The 14629-nt window shown below is 66.5% G+C and overlaps 4 protein-coding genes across 4 annotated transcripts; all 4 read right to left on the bottom strand.

The window, feature by feature from the left end:
- Positions 1–241: 241 nt before the first annotated feature.
- On the bottom strand, positions 242–3360 carry JCM10292_001485 (HMG-box domain-containing protein; the record flags this gene model as incomplete). The annotated part of the gene is made up of 3 exons (XM_076649303.1): positions 242–2056; positions 2121–3059; positions 3115–3360. 3 exons carry the CDS (start codon positions 3358–3360, stop codon positions 242–244), a joined length of 3000 nt encoding a protein of 999 aa, XP_076505102.1.
- Positions 3361–4895: 1535 nt separating this feature from the next.
- Positions 4896–8426, bottom strand: JCM10292_001484 (uncharacterized protein; the record flags this gene model as incomplete). Its single annotated transcript, XM_076649302.1, has 5 exons — positions 4896–6301; positions 6355–6865; positions 6933–7459; positions 7517–7894; positions 8165–8426. 5 exons carry the CDS (start codon positions 8424–8426, stop codon positions 4896–4898), a joined length of 3084 nt encoding a protein of 1027 aa, XP_076505101.1.
- Positions 8427–9017: 591 nt separating this feature from the next.
- Positions 9018–10645, bottom strand: JCM10292_001483 (uncharacterized protein; the record flags this gene model as incomplete). Its single annotated transcript, XM_076649301.1, has 7 exons — positions 9018–9191; positions 9372–9518; positions 9646–9776; positions 9906–9978; positions 10065–10135; positions 10224–10303; positions 10560–10645. The coding sequence occupies 7 exons, from the start codon at positions 10643–10645 to the stop codon at positions 9018–9020; spliced, it is 762 nt and encodes a 253-aa protein (XP_076505100.1).
- Positions 10646–11172: 527 nt separating this feature from the next.
- On the bottom strand, positions 11173–13284 carry CDC12 (septin CDC12; the record flags this gene model as incomplete). Its single annotated transcript, XM_076649300.1, has 11 exons — positions 11173–11269; positions 11352–11409; positions 11519–11576; positions 11696–11750; positions 11869–12107; positions 12186–12281; positions 12373–12600; positions 12671–12792; positions 12884–12969; positions 13096–13165; positions 13233–13284. The coding sequence occupies 11 exons, from the start codon at positions 13282–13284 to the stop codon at positions 11173–11175; spliced, it is 1161 nt and encodes a 386-aa protein (XP_076505099.1).
- Positions 13285–14629: the final 1345 nt, after the last annotated feature.

Below are 14629 nucleotides of genomic sequence, written 5' to 3'. Positions count from 1 at the left end.
GATCACTTGCAAATGCTCCCGCGCACTCGCTTTTTGGAATGTGCCGGTGGTCTCACGAGAAGACAGGCGAGCTCGTATGCAGGCCGGGGGAATTAGACGCGATCCGGTCGCGAAAACGAAAGGGCTGCGGAGCGGACTTTGCGAAACAGGACGAGTGCGAAAGATCTACGAGCGAGACAGTGCCGATACATACACACAATCAAACACGCACATAGAGAGTGGAACCAGTGTCCGTGCCCCTTCACCCGCCAAAGGAAATCCCCAGCCCAACCGCCGCCTCGTCTTGCGCTCCCATCTCGTTCACCTCGTGCACGCTCTGCACCGCCGACCTGACGCTCGGTGGCGGGCCAAATATGCTGCTCACCGTCCGCATCGACGACGACGACGAGGCAAGCGCGGGGAGGACGGGCGCGACGGGCTGTGCAAAGAGGTCGACCTCGCCAAAGTGGAACAAGTCGCCCGGCTCGGGTCCCGCTGCGATTCCGGGGCACGTTTCTGCAGCAGCAGAGAAGGCAGCAGACGATGACGAGGGCGCGCGGAACAGACCGGGAGGCATGCGCTGCCCCGGTCCGAACCCGCCGCCGCTACGCGCCGACTCGTAGCACGACGACGAGGCCGTCTCGCTCGCGCCGTCGTAGCCGTGGTAGCTCGACGTCGGGTAGTCCCACAGCGAAGACGACGACGCGACCGTGCCGTAGTCGGTCAGCGCGTCGGACCCGTCGAGGCCGGCTTCGATGAGGAACTCGTGCGGGTCGAGTGAGAGCGGCGCCGTCTCGCACGGAGCCACCGCTGCGTTTGGGTCGAACCACCCGCTCGGATCCGTCGACGTCGCCGCGGCAGACTCCTCCTCGTGAAGCGCTAGTGCCTCGCGCCGGCTCGAGACGGCCGTCGAGGGCTTGCGCAGCTCCCACTTGCCGAGCGAGAACTGGCGCGAGTCGGCCGGGCCGGCGAAGAGCGGCACGTTGAGCGGCGCGTTCGAGACGGGCGGGAAGCTGTACGGCTCGGCGGGCGGGGCAGCGGTGACGCCGAGACCGGCGGCGGCGTACGAGCTCGCCTTGGAGCGGCGAGCGGCGGGGAGGTCGTGCTCTGCTGGGTCGTCGTCGCCGGCGCGCTGCGAACGCGAGAGTGGGTGGCGCGACTGACCGGCTGAGCCCGTGCCGCGCGAACGAGCAGCCTGTTGCATGCGCTGCGGTGAAGGCGAAGGCGACGACGCGGGTGAGACGGGCACGCGCGCCGCGACAGGTCCGCTCACCATGCGCTGGTGGCGATACGGCGACGGTGAGAGCGTCGACTCGGAGCTCGCCGACGGCGAGGGAAGTCCGGGCGCGTTCCAGTTCGAGGTGCGCACGACGATGTCGGGCGAGGTGGGCGACGACTCCTGCTTGAGACGTTGCTGGATCGACGAGCGCCCCTTGCGCGGCGTCACGACTCTGGCCGGCGACGCGGTCTTACTCGGGCTAGACGACGCCGCCCTGTTCGGGGAGCGTCGCGCGGTCGACTTGTCCGGCGACGCAGCGGGACTGTCGACGCGGATGTCGCCCGAGCGCCCAAACGCCTTGTCCTCGGCCGCGAGCTCCGCCTCGACGCGCTCGACGATCCGGTCGTCGTCCTCGCCCTCGAGCACCGCCTGCCCGATGAGCTCCATCCGGCGCTGCTCGCGTGCCTCGTCGCGCTTCGCCGGCGACGTCCTCGCGGCGACGCTTCGGCGCCTCGGCCGGCGCGGCTCATCAAACGCATCGTCCGGGTCGTAGTCGTCGCCTTCGTCGTCCCCGTCTCCCTCGCCTTCGCCCGACGTGCCCGTGCCGACTTCGACCGAGCCCGCGGGCGCGCCCTCGCGGTCCCGTTCGGCCGCCAGCCGCGCCGCCTTGGCCTTGGCCTTCTTGCCCTCGCCGACGGCGGCACGCTGCCCCTTCTGCTTGGGGCGGAAGACATAGTCCGGGTAGCGCTCCTTGTGCAGCCGCTTCTCCTCCTCGGCGAGCTCGTCCCACTTGCGGCGCTCGGGCGCAGAGAGACCGCGCCAGACGCTGCCGACGACCTTTGAGATGTTCTTGTGGTCCTGCGTGCCCGAGGTGTCAGCAGTGCAGAACCATCGGAGGAGAGCAGGTCGAAGCGCAACGCACGTTGATTCCGACCGAGCGCGGGATGAGGCCGCTGGTCACTGCATGTGACCGAAAGAGGATGAAAGCGTTCCTCGGTCGTGGTACATGGCCAACGGAGAACTTGCGCCCGTGCTTCTTCTTCTTTGGCGCGTCCGGGTCGGCCTGCGGCGGCGGATGCTCCGGAACGGGGTGGTCGGCGTAGTGCGCGAGGGCGTGACTTACGGGCGTGAGGATCCGTGGAGAGGAGATGGCTGAGCTGGACGAAGTAGGGTACGGCGATGGGCGCAGGCGAGTCGGGTTGAGGGGCGAGGGAGCGCGACGACGCTTCGAGCGGGCGGGTAGCTGGCCTGCGGTTGCGAGAGGCGAGTCGTCCTCCTCTAGCTTGACGGGTGCGAGTACAGAGGGAACCGGCGGCGGAAGGTGCGGGGCAGCCGGAAGGGGATACTGCATGGCCGGCGGCGCGGAAGCGACGGGCGGAGGGAGCGGGTGCACGGGCGCGTGAGGCGCAGCATTGAACGGCTTACGCAAACCCTCTGCACGTCGCTTTGCAGGAGTGGACGGCAACTGTACTGGCGCAGACCGAGGCGGCGGCGGCGGCGGCGGTAGAGAAGGCAGTCCCGGGTCGTCGCTGAAGCCGCCCAGGCGCAGCCATTCCTCGCGCGAGACTCCGACGGTGGGAGCCTGAAGCTGCGACTCGACCGTACTCCCGGCCGAGTCGGCGAGAACAGATGGTTCAGGGGAAGCGGGCGGCGAACCATGGTCGACAATCGTCGCGGATGAAAACAGGCGACGATCTTCGCGGTTGCTGTCGTAGAACTCGGCTGGCGGGTCAGGAAGACGCGGCGAGCCGACGTGCGAAAAGGGAAGAGACGGAAGAGTGGTCGGATCAAAGTCGAGCGACGGGTCGATGGCAAAGTAGGTCGCGGGTAAGCCGGTTGACGGGCCTGCCGCGTACCAGTACTGCAGCATACGTGTAGTCAGCATACTCATCTCACAGGTGGATGCATCGACGCACCTGCTGTTCATCCGCGGCAACATTCCACGCGTTCCATCCTTCCAGCCCGCCCGTCCCGCTGCGATCCGACGGTCCCCTGACGACAACCTCGTCCGGCAGCGGTGCTGCCGTGCCCGAGTACGGTCGCAGACCCTGAGCCTGACGGGCGCGGGTATTGGGTCCATCCGTCGGCGGCGGGACGAATTGCCAGTGCTCGGGCAGGGAGGTTGAAGCTGGCGGCGAGGGAGGATAATTGGCGCTGGACATGCTGGTGTGCGAGTCGAGCGTGTCAGTGGATGCACCATGGTACGTTCAGCTCAAGTTGAGTGACGAAGCGAGCGTGCGAAGACGTTGACCACGACGTACGTGAGGAATCGAGGTTAGCTTGACTCTGGAGACTAGCGAAAAGAAGAAGGCAGCTACTTCGCTGTGACTGGTTGTTGCGCTCGACCCGGCTAGATGTCAGGACGGACGCTCTGACCGCGTCTGTACAGAGGACGACGGCGGGAGTAGCGGCGGCGTTTCCGACGAGACTGCCGCGCGTGACGCCCGTTGCGGCTGGTACCTGCGTCTGCGGCGTTGGATGAGGCAATGAAGGGTGGAAAGGGGAGAAGGAAGAGCGGCGGACGAGGTGGTGATGCCTCGGCTTGCGAGGTAGGACGGAAAGGCCTGAGCGGGCCGGGGGTGTGCTCGCGCCTCGTGTCGCAGACAGGCGCGACATGGCGGGAGAGGCGGTGCAGAGCAAAACGTATAGGTTCTGCATTCGTTGAAATTAGCACTGGGACAAAGCGTCGTCTTGAGCAAGGCAGCAGTGGATCGAGCAACAAGCAGAGAGCGGAAGAGACTGGTGGTAGCGGCACCGCAGAGACGCACACAGCGCTCTCTGCTGCCGCGCACTGCACAGAAGACCCGCGAAAGCAAGGCAGCCGCCACTTGCTGCAGCGAGGTGAGCAGACGAAGGCGAAAGCGAGACAGCGAATGCGAGCAGGAGGGTAAGCAAGATGAAGAGAGCACGCCGGCTGGCGGGGCTGCCTGGACCAGCTCAAGCACTCAGTACTCCGCTCTACGAGCGATGGAACAGCCTGGAAAGGGCGACGGCACTCACTTGGCGACTTCATCAGTTCCGCTCCCTCTCCCTCTTCACACAGTCCATCCCATCCGGCGCGAGCCGAAACCAAGCACACGGTCTGATGCAGAACGCCCACCGAGGCGTTGGCGGTCGTGGCGGCGGTCGAGGCGGACGAGGCGGCGGGAGAGGCGGAGGGAGAGGGCGAGGAGGAGGAGGAAGGGGAGGCGGAGGAGGCAGGAACTTTGGGAACGGGCCGAACAAGGTGCGTAGTGATGTCAAGACTCTCTCTCGGCCCTGCAGCGGCCCTGCTCACCCGTCTTGACCGCGTCGCAGCGACCCCGGTTCGACTCTGGCGAAGGAGCGGGTCCGCAGGGCGGCGTCTACTGGCACCCGAGCATGATGCAGGACCCGTGGAGCCACCTGCGGTAGTCGATATAGCCCGCGCAGTCCACACCGCCCTGCCGGGCGACGTCGACGCGCCTCCGCCTTGTCCTGGCCAACACCTCGACCTCGCTCCTCGACACACGTACCGCGTCAATCTCACAGCATGTCAACTCATCTTGCATGAAGTCACTAAGCTATCGCCAGACCTGCCCGCTTCGTCGCCAGCCTTCATCGAACCATCCCCGTCGTCTCTGTATCCTCGTGTTGTGCAACCAAGAACGTATGGGTATCGATTACGAAAAACAGTGTATCTCCACCGTCTGTACATCCACGACGAGCGACCGTCCTCCTAGAGCGCCCTCTCGACCGCCTTTGCGAGCGGCCGGATCGGCCTCGTCTCCTCGAGCTGGAGCGCCCACACGAGGCACTCGCGCTCCTTGTCCCTGCGCGGCGGCTCGCCCGCCTTGTAGCACCGCGACAGCTCGAACCACGCCTCGGGCGCGTCCCACGCCGCGTGCGCCGTCAGCGTCGACAGGAGCGTCTCGGCGAGCGGGAGCTGCAGCACTGCCGTCGGCGGCGAGGCGGGCGGTGGGACCGCCGACGTCAAGTGCGAAGGCGGTGGAGGGGGCGCTGCGGCGTAGGGTGCGTCGGGAGACGAAGCGGAGGCGGGCGGTGCGTCCGGGGTCGCGGACGAAGCGGATGGGAGGAGGTAGATCCGTGCGAGGACGATCGACGCGGGCACGTGCTGCGGTGCGTACGACAGCGCCTTGAGGAGCACGTCGCGCGCCTGCGCGACCTCGCCGCTTGCGAGATGCAGCAGCGCGAGTTGGACCCACACGTCCGGGTCGTCGTTGTCGAGCGCTTCGGCCTCGGCGATCGCGCCCTTAGCCTCATCCAGCTTGCCGGCGCGCCGGAACGATGCTGCGCTCACAAGCCACGTGTCGACGAGAAGTTTGGTCGCCCGCGGGTTCGACTCGGGTGTCGGACGCGCGGCGAGCGATGCGGACACGGGCGTCGAGTCGCCGCTAAGGGAGAGGTTCGCCATCGAGTTGTTGACTGAACCCTCTGGCACAGCTGCCGGCGAAGGGGAAGGCGAAACATCTGACGGCGCGACTGACGACTTGCGCTTCGCGCTCTTGCGGCGCCCGAGGAGCGACGCCGCCTTGCTGGGCTGCAGCGTCGGGTCCGAGTCGGCGGCCGACGGCACAGGCGGTGCGAGCCGCGCCGTCGTTGACCGCGAGGAAGGCACGCTCGACGGGACCTTCTGTGCCGGCGGCGCCGCCGGAAGGTCCGAGATCTGCGGGTACGCACTCGAGAAGAAGGCGAGCGCGTCCTGCTGGTCCGCGAGCGCCGACGCCGCGCCCTCGAGGTACTCGACGACGGCGTTCTTGCTCAGCCGGAGCTGCATCTCGACCGCGAGGCGCTCCGTCTCGTCCGTCGCGCGGTCCCACCGGTCGTCGCCGCCGTCAGGCGCGCCCTCGAGATCGAGCGCCGTCTCGAGCACTTCGAGCGCGCCGCGCATGTCCTTCTGCGCCGAGACGCACAGCGCGAGGAGGTGCCACGCCTCGCGGCTGCGCTGGCACAGCTCGACGGCGGTGCGGGCGACATCGACCGCGCGAGACACCTGCCGCAGCTCAAGGAGCTGGTACGCGAGCGAGTAGTGCGCGAGGTAGCACGAGGGCGCGAGCGAGACCGCCGCTTCGAGGTGCTGCAGCGCTTCGGCGTGCTGAGCGGGGCGGTGATCCGGGTTTGCCTCTGCAAGCGTGATGTCAGCGGGCTGAGAGGAGGGGAACAGAGAGAGCGCGCACCGTGAGCCGCCAATGCACTAAGCGCGACGCCCAGTGCTCGCTCCACCCGCGCCTCGATCTCCTTGTCCCCCCGCAGCTTCTCGTCCCGCCCCTCATCCAGCACGGCCCGCGCTCTCCTCGCCAGGTCGACCGCCTCTTTCGCCCGCGCGCCACCGAGGTACCGGCAGAGCAGCCGCACGCCAAAGACGGCCGTCTCGATAAAGCGGCCGTCCGAGTCGATGTCGCTCGCGTACGGGTCGTCGTCGCCGTCCCGCCCCTTCTGCTCCTTCTCGCCGTGCTTCTCGCCGTCCTCCGCCCGCTTCTCGTCCTGCGCGCGCGCCTTCTCCCTCAGCGCGCGCATCTCGCGCGCGACCTCCTTGGCGTCCGTCTCGCGCGCCTTGTCCCACAGCTCGCGGTACAGCCGCAGCGCCTTGCCCGCCTCGTCGTACCGCCCGAGGAGCGAGAGCGCACGGACGAGGTGCCGCAGGAGGAGGTGCGACTGGAACGTGTGCGACAGCGCGGCGTAGAGGATCTGCGTAGACGCGCGAGTGGGATGCTTCAGTTCCGGCCAGTCTGCGCACGCTCGAAAGGGCACGCACGTCGACCACCTCGCCCGCCTCGTCCCTCCTCGCCCCGCGCTCGCGCCACGTCTGCACGCACTGGTCCAAGAACGCGAGGTACGGCCTGTTCGTCTCGCCCGCGGGCGGGAGCCGCGTCTCGCGCCGGAGGAGGCGCTCCTCGTCCCTCCACGCGCGCACGACCAGCGCCGAGTCGAGCGACGGCGCCGCGCCCTTTGACGAGCGCGAGAGGGCGCGCAGGGACGCGTGCACCCACAGGCGGTCGGCGGCAGGGAAGGCGAGGTGGGCGTGCGAGAGCGACGTTGCGCGCTCGAGGTACTGCGCGTGGGCGCGCTGAGACGTTGCGGGCGAGACGGGCGAGGAGGGGTCCTGCGAGAGGACGCAGAGGCGCAGGAGGGCGTGGGCGCCGACGCGGTGCAGGGAGACGTCGTCCTTGTCGCCGCCTGGTGCGCGCGAGAGACGCTCGAGCGCCTGCGAGTAGAGCGTCGAGGCACGCTCGTACGCTGCGGCGGCGGGCACATACTCTTGCGCCGACTCGAGGATGTAGCCTGCAAAGTGCGAGAGCGGTCAGCCTGATCGAGCAACTCGTCAAGAAGAAAGCGCACCCTCGACCGCACTCGCCAGCACCCGCAGCGTCAAGTCGTACGCTTCGTGCCCGTCCTGATCGCCTGGCAGCGCCTGCACGCCCGTGCCCGCCTCGTGCAGCACGCGCCTCGCGTCGTCCGGCCGCCCGACCGCGTACTCTCCATAAGCGAGTACGATGCGCGCCGAGTCTGCCTCGACCTGCGACGTGCCCTGCGTGGTCTGCAGCGCGGACGAGAGGGCCTCGAGCGCGGCGACGAGGGCGGGTCGGTCCGACACGGCGACAAGTGGGGGGAGAGGCGGAGGTGTCGAGGGGCTGGCGGTGGTCGGCGAGGTGCGCGGCTGGCTCTTTGCGAGGAGTGCGTGGAGTAGCTGCTCGGCCTGGACGGCGGCGGCGGTCACTGCAGGCGTCGAGAGGCGTGAGCAACTGGGCACGTTCGTCTGCGGGCAGGGCGAGCATGGCGCAGTCTGCAGAGGGTCAAGCTCGTCTCCCAGGCTCGGCACAGACAGCAAGCACGATGTGTGCGCGCCTGCCCGCCCTAGTCTGCTCCGGGTTCGCTTCACCCATCAAGCCATCCAGAGGACCGGGACCGCTCCAACCCTGAACGCCCCGCGGTGGCCAGTCCAGTCCCGCCCGGTCCAGCTGAAGAGTGTCAGGGACTGCCACGCACCTGTCCTGGAGGGGTTGTGCTTGCGGAACTTGCGCAACACCTCGCTCCACTCCATCCCTCCCGCTCCCGCTCCCCCACCCGCCGACCCGGCCCCCTGCTGCCCGACCGCAGCCGAGTTGAGCTCGCCCTTGCCGACGGCGGGGAACCTGGCGGTGAAGAGCGCGAGGCGGCGCGCGAGGTCGAGCGTGTGGGCGTAGCGCGCGCCCTTGGGCGACGACGGAGAGGCGCCACCGTGGTGCGCGTGCGGGAGGTGCGGCGCCATCCTGCGGGAGGGAGGCACAGAGCTTGCTCGGGGCTCGACTGGCTGCGGCGAGTGCGGATGCGCGAAGTCGAGAGCAGCGAGCGAGCGGAAGCCGTGAAGTCGCCGGAGTCGATCGAGCGGGCAAACAGAGACTGCTTCCACTAAAGAGCCCTGCCAGCCGTACTTGGGCAGACCTTACACGCTAGGGAGACCAAGCACGTCGAACGCCCGCCTCTGTATCTCAGCGCGACGACCGCTTCCCCACCTCGGCTTGAGCGCACTTCTCGCCGACGACCCCCTGCACAGCAGAGAAGGACACTAGATGCAAAGCGGGTCATCAACACACGGTACACACTCGACGAAAAGGGGCGGGGTCATACAGATCATGACGCAGAGAGTGGGGGGGAATGAACGAACGACAAACGGAACGAGAGCGAGGGGTCAGAGAGAAGGGCACAAAGTCGGGCACTACAGAGTAAGGGGTTGGGGCGCAGATGTACGAGGGGCGCAGAAGTAGTCGGAGGGCGGAGCCAGAGGAGGAATATGGCACGAGAGACGAGCGAGCGAGCGAGAGGTACTGTACAACCGTCTCGGCGACGCCGCCGGCGCGGTTCAGCACGCGCACCAGCTCCCGCCCTGCATCTCCTCGTCGAGGCTGACGGTCCCGCCCGCTCGCCCCGGGTACTGCCCCGGCGGGCCGCCGCCGGCCTGTTTCCGCCCGCCGCCGCCAGATGCGGAGGTGGGCGGCGCGGCGGTGCGCGTGTAGAGCGAGGGGCGGTCGATAATCTGCGAGCAGCGCGGGAGTGCGTCAGCTCGGGCGAAGTTGGTGTACGTCTAGATGCGCCATCGAGTTGCAGCGGGACACGAGCGAGCCAGCTGGTGGCCGCTCCTTCCCGCCAGCCTGGTCACATCTGTCGCACACCTTCGCGAAGCGTAGACACGAGAGAGAACGGGACGAGGGCTCACCTGATCGACGACCTTGCCAAAGATGCCCTCTGGCCCGCTCACGTCGTCGCCGCCCTTCTTGGCCGAGCACTCCATAAACATCCAGGGCGGGTCGCGCGACGCGGCGAACGCGCGCCCTTCCTCGGTCGAGACCGTGCGCGAGAACTCCTGCGAGGCGTGCAAAGAGGCGCGCCGGGGAGTGTCAGCGCGCCGACGTTCAAGCATTCCCTAAAGCAGAGTAGGCCGTGCAGCACGGACGACATCTGCTCTGACGAATCGCGAGTCCGCGACGCACCTTGTCCACCTTGTTACCGACAATCATGCGCACGACCTCCCTGCTTGCGGGCCCCGTGCCCGCAAACGTGTCGAGCTCCTGGATCCACGACGCGAGCGAGTCGAACGTGTCGCGCGCCGTGATGTCGTAGACTGGCGCGGCGCGAGAGAAGAATACAGGCGAGGCGGGGGTGCGCACAGGCGCGTGAAGGAGGCGTGAATCAGTTACAAGCCGAGTCAGTCCGGCATGTGGGAGCTAAGGCAGCGCGAAAGGGGACGCACCGAGGATGACGCCTTGTGCGCCGCGGTAGTACGAGCTCGTGAGCGTACGGAAGCGCTCCTGCCCTGCCGTGTCCTGCACGCAAGCAAACTCTGCATGAATCAACGCTCGTCCATCCAAGATCGGACGACAGGTTGGTTCAGAGCGGAGTGAGAGCGCACCCAGATGGACAGCTTCCACCGCTTGCCCTTGCGCTCCATGACCTTGACCTTGAAGTCGACACCGATGGTGGCTGAGTGCGCTCCAGCCTCTGTGGATCAGTCTGTGGCCTGCCTAGCAGAAGCAGAGCGCGCTGAAGCGAGAGGAAGGGCGCAACGCACCCGAGGTCTCGTCCGGTGAAAGGAACGTCTCGTCGGTGAAGCGGAGGAGGAGCGACGACTTGCCGACCGACGACGCGCCGCTGTTTCCGCACAGAGTCGAGGAAGGGAGGAGGGGGAGGATGATGGCGGGATCAGTCCGGGCTCGCAGACGCTTGGCTAGCTCGGTGTGCCGCAGGAGCAACTTTCACGCCTGCTCACGCCACGGCTTGTCCCACCGTCGCGGATCCTCCTCCTGAATGACTCCGTCCCCACCGTCCCGAACGACGCACGCGCCCCCCTCCCCTCTCGCCTCCCGCCTGTGCGGGCCGCAGGAGCCAGAATGGAGCGCCGACTGACATGACGAGGAGCTTGAGGGTCGTCGGCGGCTCGGTCATTGCGCCAAACGAGGGCTGGCTCGTCGGCGTCGAGGCGTGGTAGCTCATAGCGGGCTAGCGACGCGCGAGAGAGACGAGGGCAGTGCGGCAGTGGTGACTAGGCGCCTACTCGTGACCAGGGCCGCTCAGAAGGCGCGGAGGAGAGCGAGGGGGACGGTGGCGGAGAGGTGGGGTTGGGTGAGCAGCCGGCGGGGCGTGGGCGCAGGGAAGACTGGCAGCGGAGTGCGAGTCGAGGCAGGCACTACTGCGCAAGTGTAGCAAGGAGCAAGCACCTGCTTGTCAGGCTGTAGCGACGACGGCGACGACGAGCATTCCGCCCTCTTGCGCCGTCTTCACGCTCATCCCCACGTCATCACCCGTCTCGACCCCACCAAAGTTGGAAGTAACGGGTACTGCAGATTCAGCGAAAGGAAGTGCTAGTCGCGCAGGATGAGGTCGTCATACGGCTGGGAGAAAACAGAGGCGAGCTGCAAAAGTGGAAACAGAAAACGGGGCAAGGGTACCGCGTGCACACAATCTCGACGGGGCACCGTACGAGACGTCAAAGAGGAGAAGAAAACGGGAACGCGTCGCGTCTAGCGGCGCCCGGCCGTCGCGCGCGAGGCCGCCGACCCGTAGCCCATCGCACCGCCGCCAATCTGGTCGAGCTCGTTCTCGAGCGCCTTGATTTGGCTGTGCGCGCATCACACAGATGTAGCATCAGTACCTGTGCAGCGAGGCTGTGATGCAGGGCCGGTTTGCGAACACAGCGCACCTGTGCGCCTGCTCGAGGTCCTTGTTGAGGCGGTCGCGCTCGGCGATGAGGTGCTGCTCTGCAGATGGACAAACATGCGTGGGTGAGCGAGACCAGCCCTGCTGCAACTACTCGCTCTGACAGAGCTGCGAGCTCCGTTCGACGAGAGAGCTGGGCCGTGAACGCACCCCACTGCCTGAACCGCGCCTCCTCCATCTTGACCTGCTCGGTGAACCGCTTGCGGAGCTGTGCGAACATCAAGGGTGAGTTCTCTCAATCAGATCCGCACATCCAGCGTACCGCGCGCAGCGTATGCTGCACTTAAGGCACGCAGGCGGAATGAAGCGCAAGAAAACTCGACGCACCGCCTCTTCCTCCTCCTTGAACTTGGGGTTCTCGACCTTCTTGACCTTCGGCTCGCTGCGACGGCGTACAAGAGCGTCAGTCTCAACCACGAGGATGGCCAGGCTCGCAGTCCGTGCGAGCAAGGCACATCCTCCCGCGCCTGGCAAGGTCCCCGAAGAGCGAGCAGACGCACCCAAACTTGCGCGTCTCCATCTGCGTCTGGCGGTAGTTCTCATAGTGCTGCTCCTCGGTCGTGTGGATCAAGTCGAGCATGTGCGTGCGCAGGACGAGGCTGCGCAGCTTTTTAAAGTCGCAGTGCTCCTCGTTCTCGACCTCGGCGACGCCCCACAGGTACTGCCGCCCCTTGACCGTGCGCCCGTCGGCCGTCTGCACGTCCGTCGCCGAGCCGATAATCGAGAACGGGAGTGCGGCCTGTGCGTCAATCGGCGAGTGGAAGCGCAATCAGCGGACGGGGAACGCGGCTGCGCGATGGCAACAACAACAACGCACGGCGAGGACCCGCGCGTGCTCGGCAGACTGCTCGTCGTCCGTCTCGACCGGCGGCGTGTAAATGCGGATGCCCTGCGCCTGCACAACGTCGCGGATCTGCGGGCGAATTCCGACACGACGAGTTAGTTCCGCTCGTCGCTTCCTGGAGCGCGAGGCTCCCCAGCTAAGAAGAAAGATGACGCCGCACCGTCTGCTTGAAGCTCGCAAGGTCCTCCGACGTGAGCGTGTCGGCCTTCGCGACGATCGGAATGAGGTTGACGCGCGTGCCGAGGCGCTTCATGATCTCGATGTCGAGCGGCTTGAGGCCGTGCCCCGTCGGGCGGACAAAGTACAGGCACGCGTGCACGCGCATGTCGAGCTTGGAGCCACGCTGCGGCTGCTGCTCTTGCCGCATGTACGACTCGTGCTGGTCGTCCTGCGGGCGGTGTGAGCGGAGGGTCAGTCGGCTCCGTGCTCCGGCCGGCGTGCTCGCGGTCGAGACGCACGATGAAGTCGACGATAGGGATCCACGAGTCGCGGTTGTTGACGTAGTCGCCGAAGCCGGGCGTGTCGATCACGGTCAGCTTGACCTTGAACTGCTTCTCCTCGAGCTCCGCCTTGACGATGTCTGCGGGCCAAACCGTTCGTCAGCTTCGGTGCAGCGTGTGCCCAATAATTGAGGAGAGCCACAGCGACAATCGTTGCACGGACGGACGTACCGATTTCGGTCGTCTTGTCCATCTGCTTTGCGAACCGGCGCGAGTAGTCCTTGACGGCCGCAAGCTCGGTCGAGAACAGGGTGTTGCTGAGTGCACAGATACGTCATCAGTCTCGCAACTGGATCTCGCAGTATCACGCGCGGCGATTGGCCTAGTAGGCTGTGCACGAACACGCGCGAGGTGGAGCGGCAAGAGTGAGAGCGCATACGCACATGAGGGTCGTCTTGCCGAGGCCGCTCTCGCCGACGACCATGAGGGTGAAGTGCCCTCCCTGCTTGGCGACTGTACATCGCGAGCGAGCGGGTGAGCGGGCGCATGTCGGGTGAGAGGAGAGGAGGGGGGTGCGCACCGATCTTATGGCGCTGGTTGGGGAGGTTGGACACGCCGATGACGTCTGCCATGGTAGCTGCTGCTGATCTAGCTCGAGTCTGGCGGCGTCTACGGGGCGAGGGGGCGGGCGAGCGAGGGTCCGAGGACGGGGAGAGGTGGAGAGGAGACGAGCGAGCTGCGGACGAGCGCTGGTCAGGGTGCCGCTTGCTGCAGAGTGCTGCTACCTAGCTCGTGCACGCACAGAAAGGCTGCGCGGGGAGGGCGAGCGGTGAGGGCGACGACAGGCTCGAGGTGGAGCCCGCCGCGAACACGACGAGGCCGCGACGGTCCCGCTTCCACTCGGCTTTACAAGGGCGATTGCGTGTCAGAGCATGCAGGTGCCACTCGCTGCTCGCTTCGGACCAAGGGCCACTCTTTTGCGGGCGTCGCCGTCTCCTTCGCACGCCTTGACATTGTTCAACTCCGGGCTTCCGCTTCTCACGGGACGAGCAAAGTCTCTCGGAGCCCATGAAGCCATGTAGGAGGTCAAGCACGAAGTGCTGCATTGCGCAAGGGTGTACGAGGTAGGCGGAGAGCAGGCGGAACCGACCATCTTCGTCCATATCGTCCCTCAACCTCGACGTACCCGTGTTCCACCCGCAACTCGTGGTCGAACGATCCCTGGTGACCAACTCGCAACGATCTGCGCAGCGCGGACGATTGAAACAAGGTCAGTGTCCGGTTCCGACACCGTGCGACATGCTCGTCTCGTGGGTGGGATCAGGCCCCGCTAGTTAGGCAGGGCTGCATATTCAAGTATTAACCATCGTCAAGTGGTCCGGGCTAATAGCGTAAGTGCCCGGATTGATCGCGACTGGTGCCAGCGTGGTTCATCGTTTCCCGCGTTCGCGCCGCCGTCGTCGAGGAGAGAGGACTCACGAGTGCGTTGCGGGCGAGGTGCAGCGCCTTGAGAGCCTCTGCGTGTCGGGCGGGCTACTGCTTGGCGAGCGACCGGCAGCTCAACGGAAGGATGGCGAGGTCGGCGAGAAAAGCAGCGCGAGGCTGCAAAGCTTCTTCGAGCGCGCCGAGCTCCGAGAGAGAACAGGCACGCGCGTGTGACCCAGGCAGTCAGCTTAGCGAGGCGTGCATGGCCAAGGCAAGCGCCGAGGCGAAGCAGGTTGTGGTGAGAAGGAGAGCGAGCAGCGCTGGGAGCGGCGCGCGTGCAAGGGGGCCGAACGGCAGCTTTTCTCTTCGCGCTTCTTCTCCAACGCGTCAGGGAGAGCTTTGCACGCGACAAAAGAGAGGGTGAATTACACCAACACGAGGGGCAAATAATCGCAGCGGCCCTGCGAGTGACCCGACCAAGAGAGAGGAGCAATGAAAGGGGGCGAAACAGCACGCGACCAGACAAGGAGAGCAGAAGAGGATTAGGGATGT

The sequence above is a fragment of the Rhodotorula paludigena genome, assembly GCF_050403205.1.
Source record: "Rhodotorula paludigena JCM10292 DNA, Rt_paludigena_JCM10292v1_ctg23, whole genome shotgun sequence".
Lineage (NCBI taxonomy): Eukaryota > Fungi > Basidiomycota > Microbotryomycetes > Sporidiobolales > Sporidiobolaceae > Rhodotorula > Rhodotorula paludigena.
The sequence above is the reverse complement of the archived record's forward strand: the minus strand, read 5'-3'. Positions and strand labels throughout refer to the sequence as shown.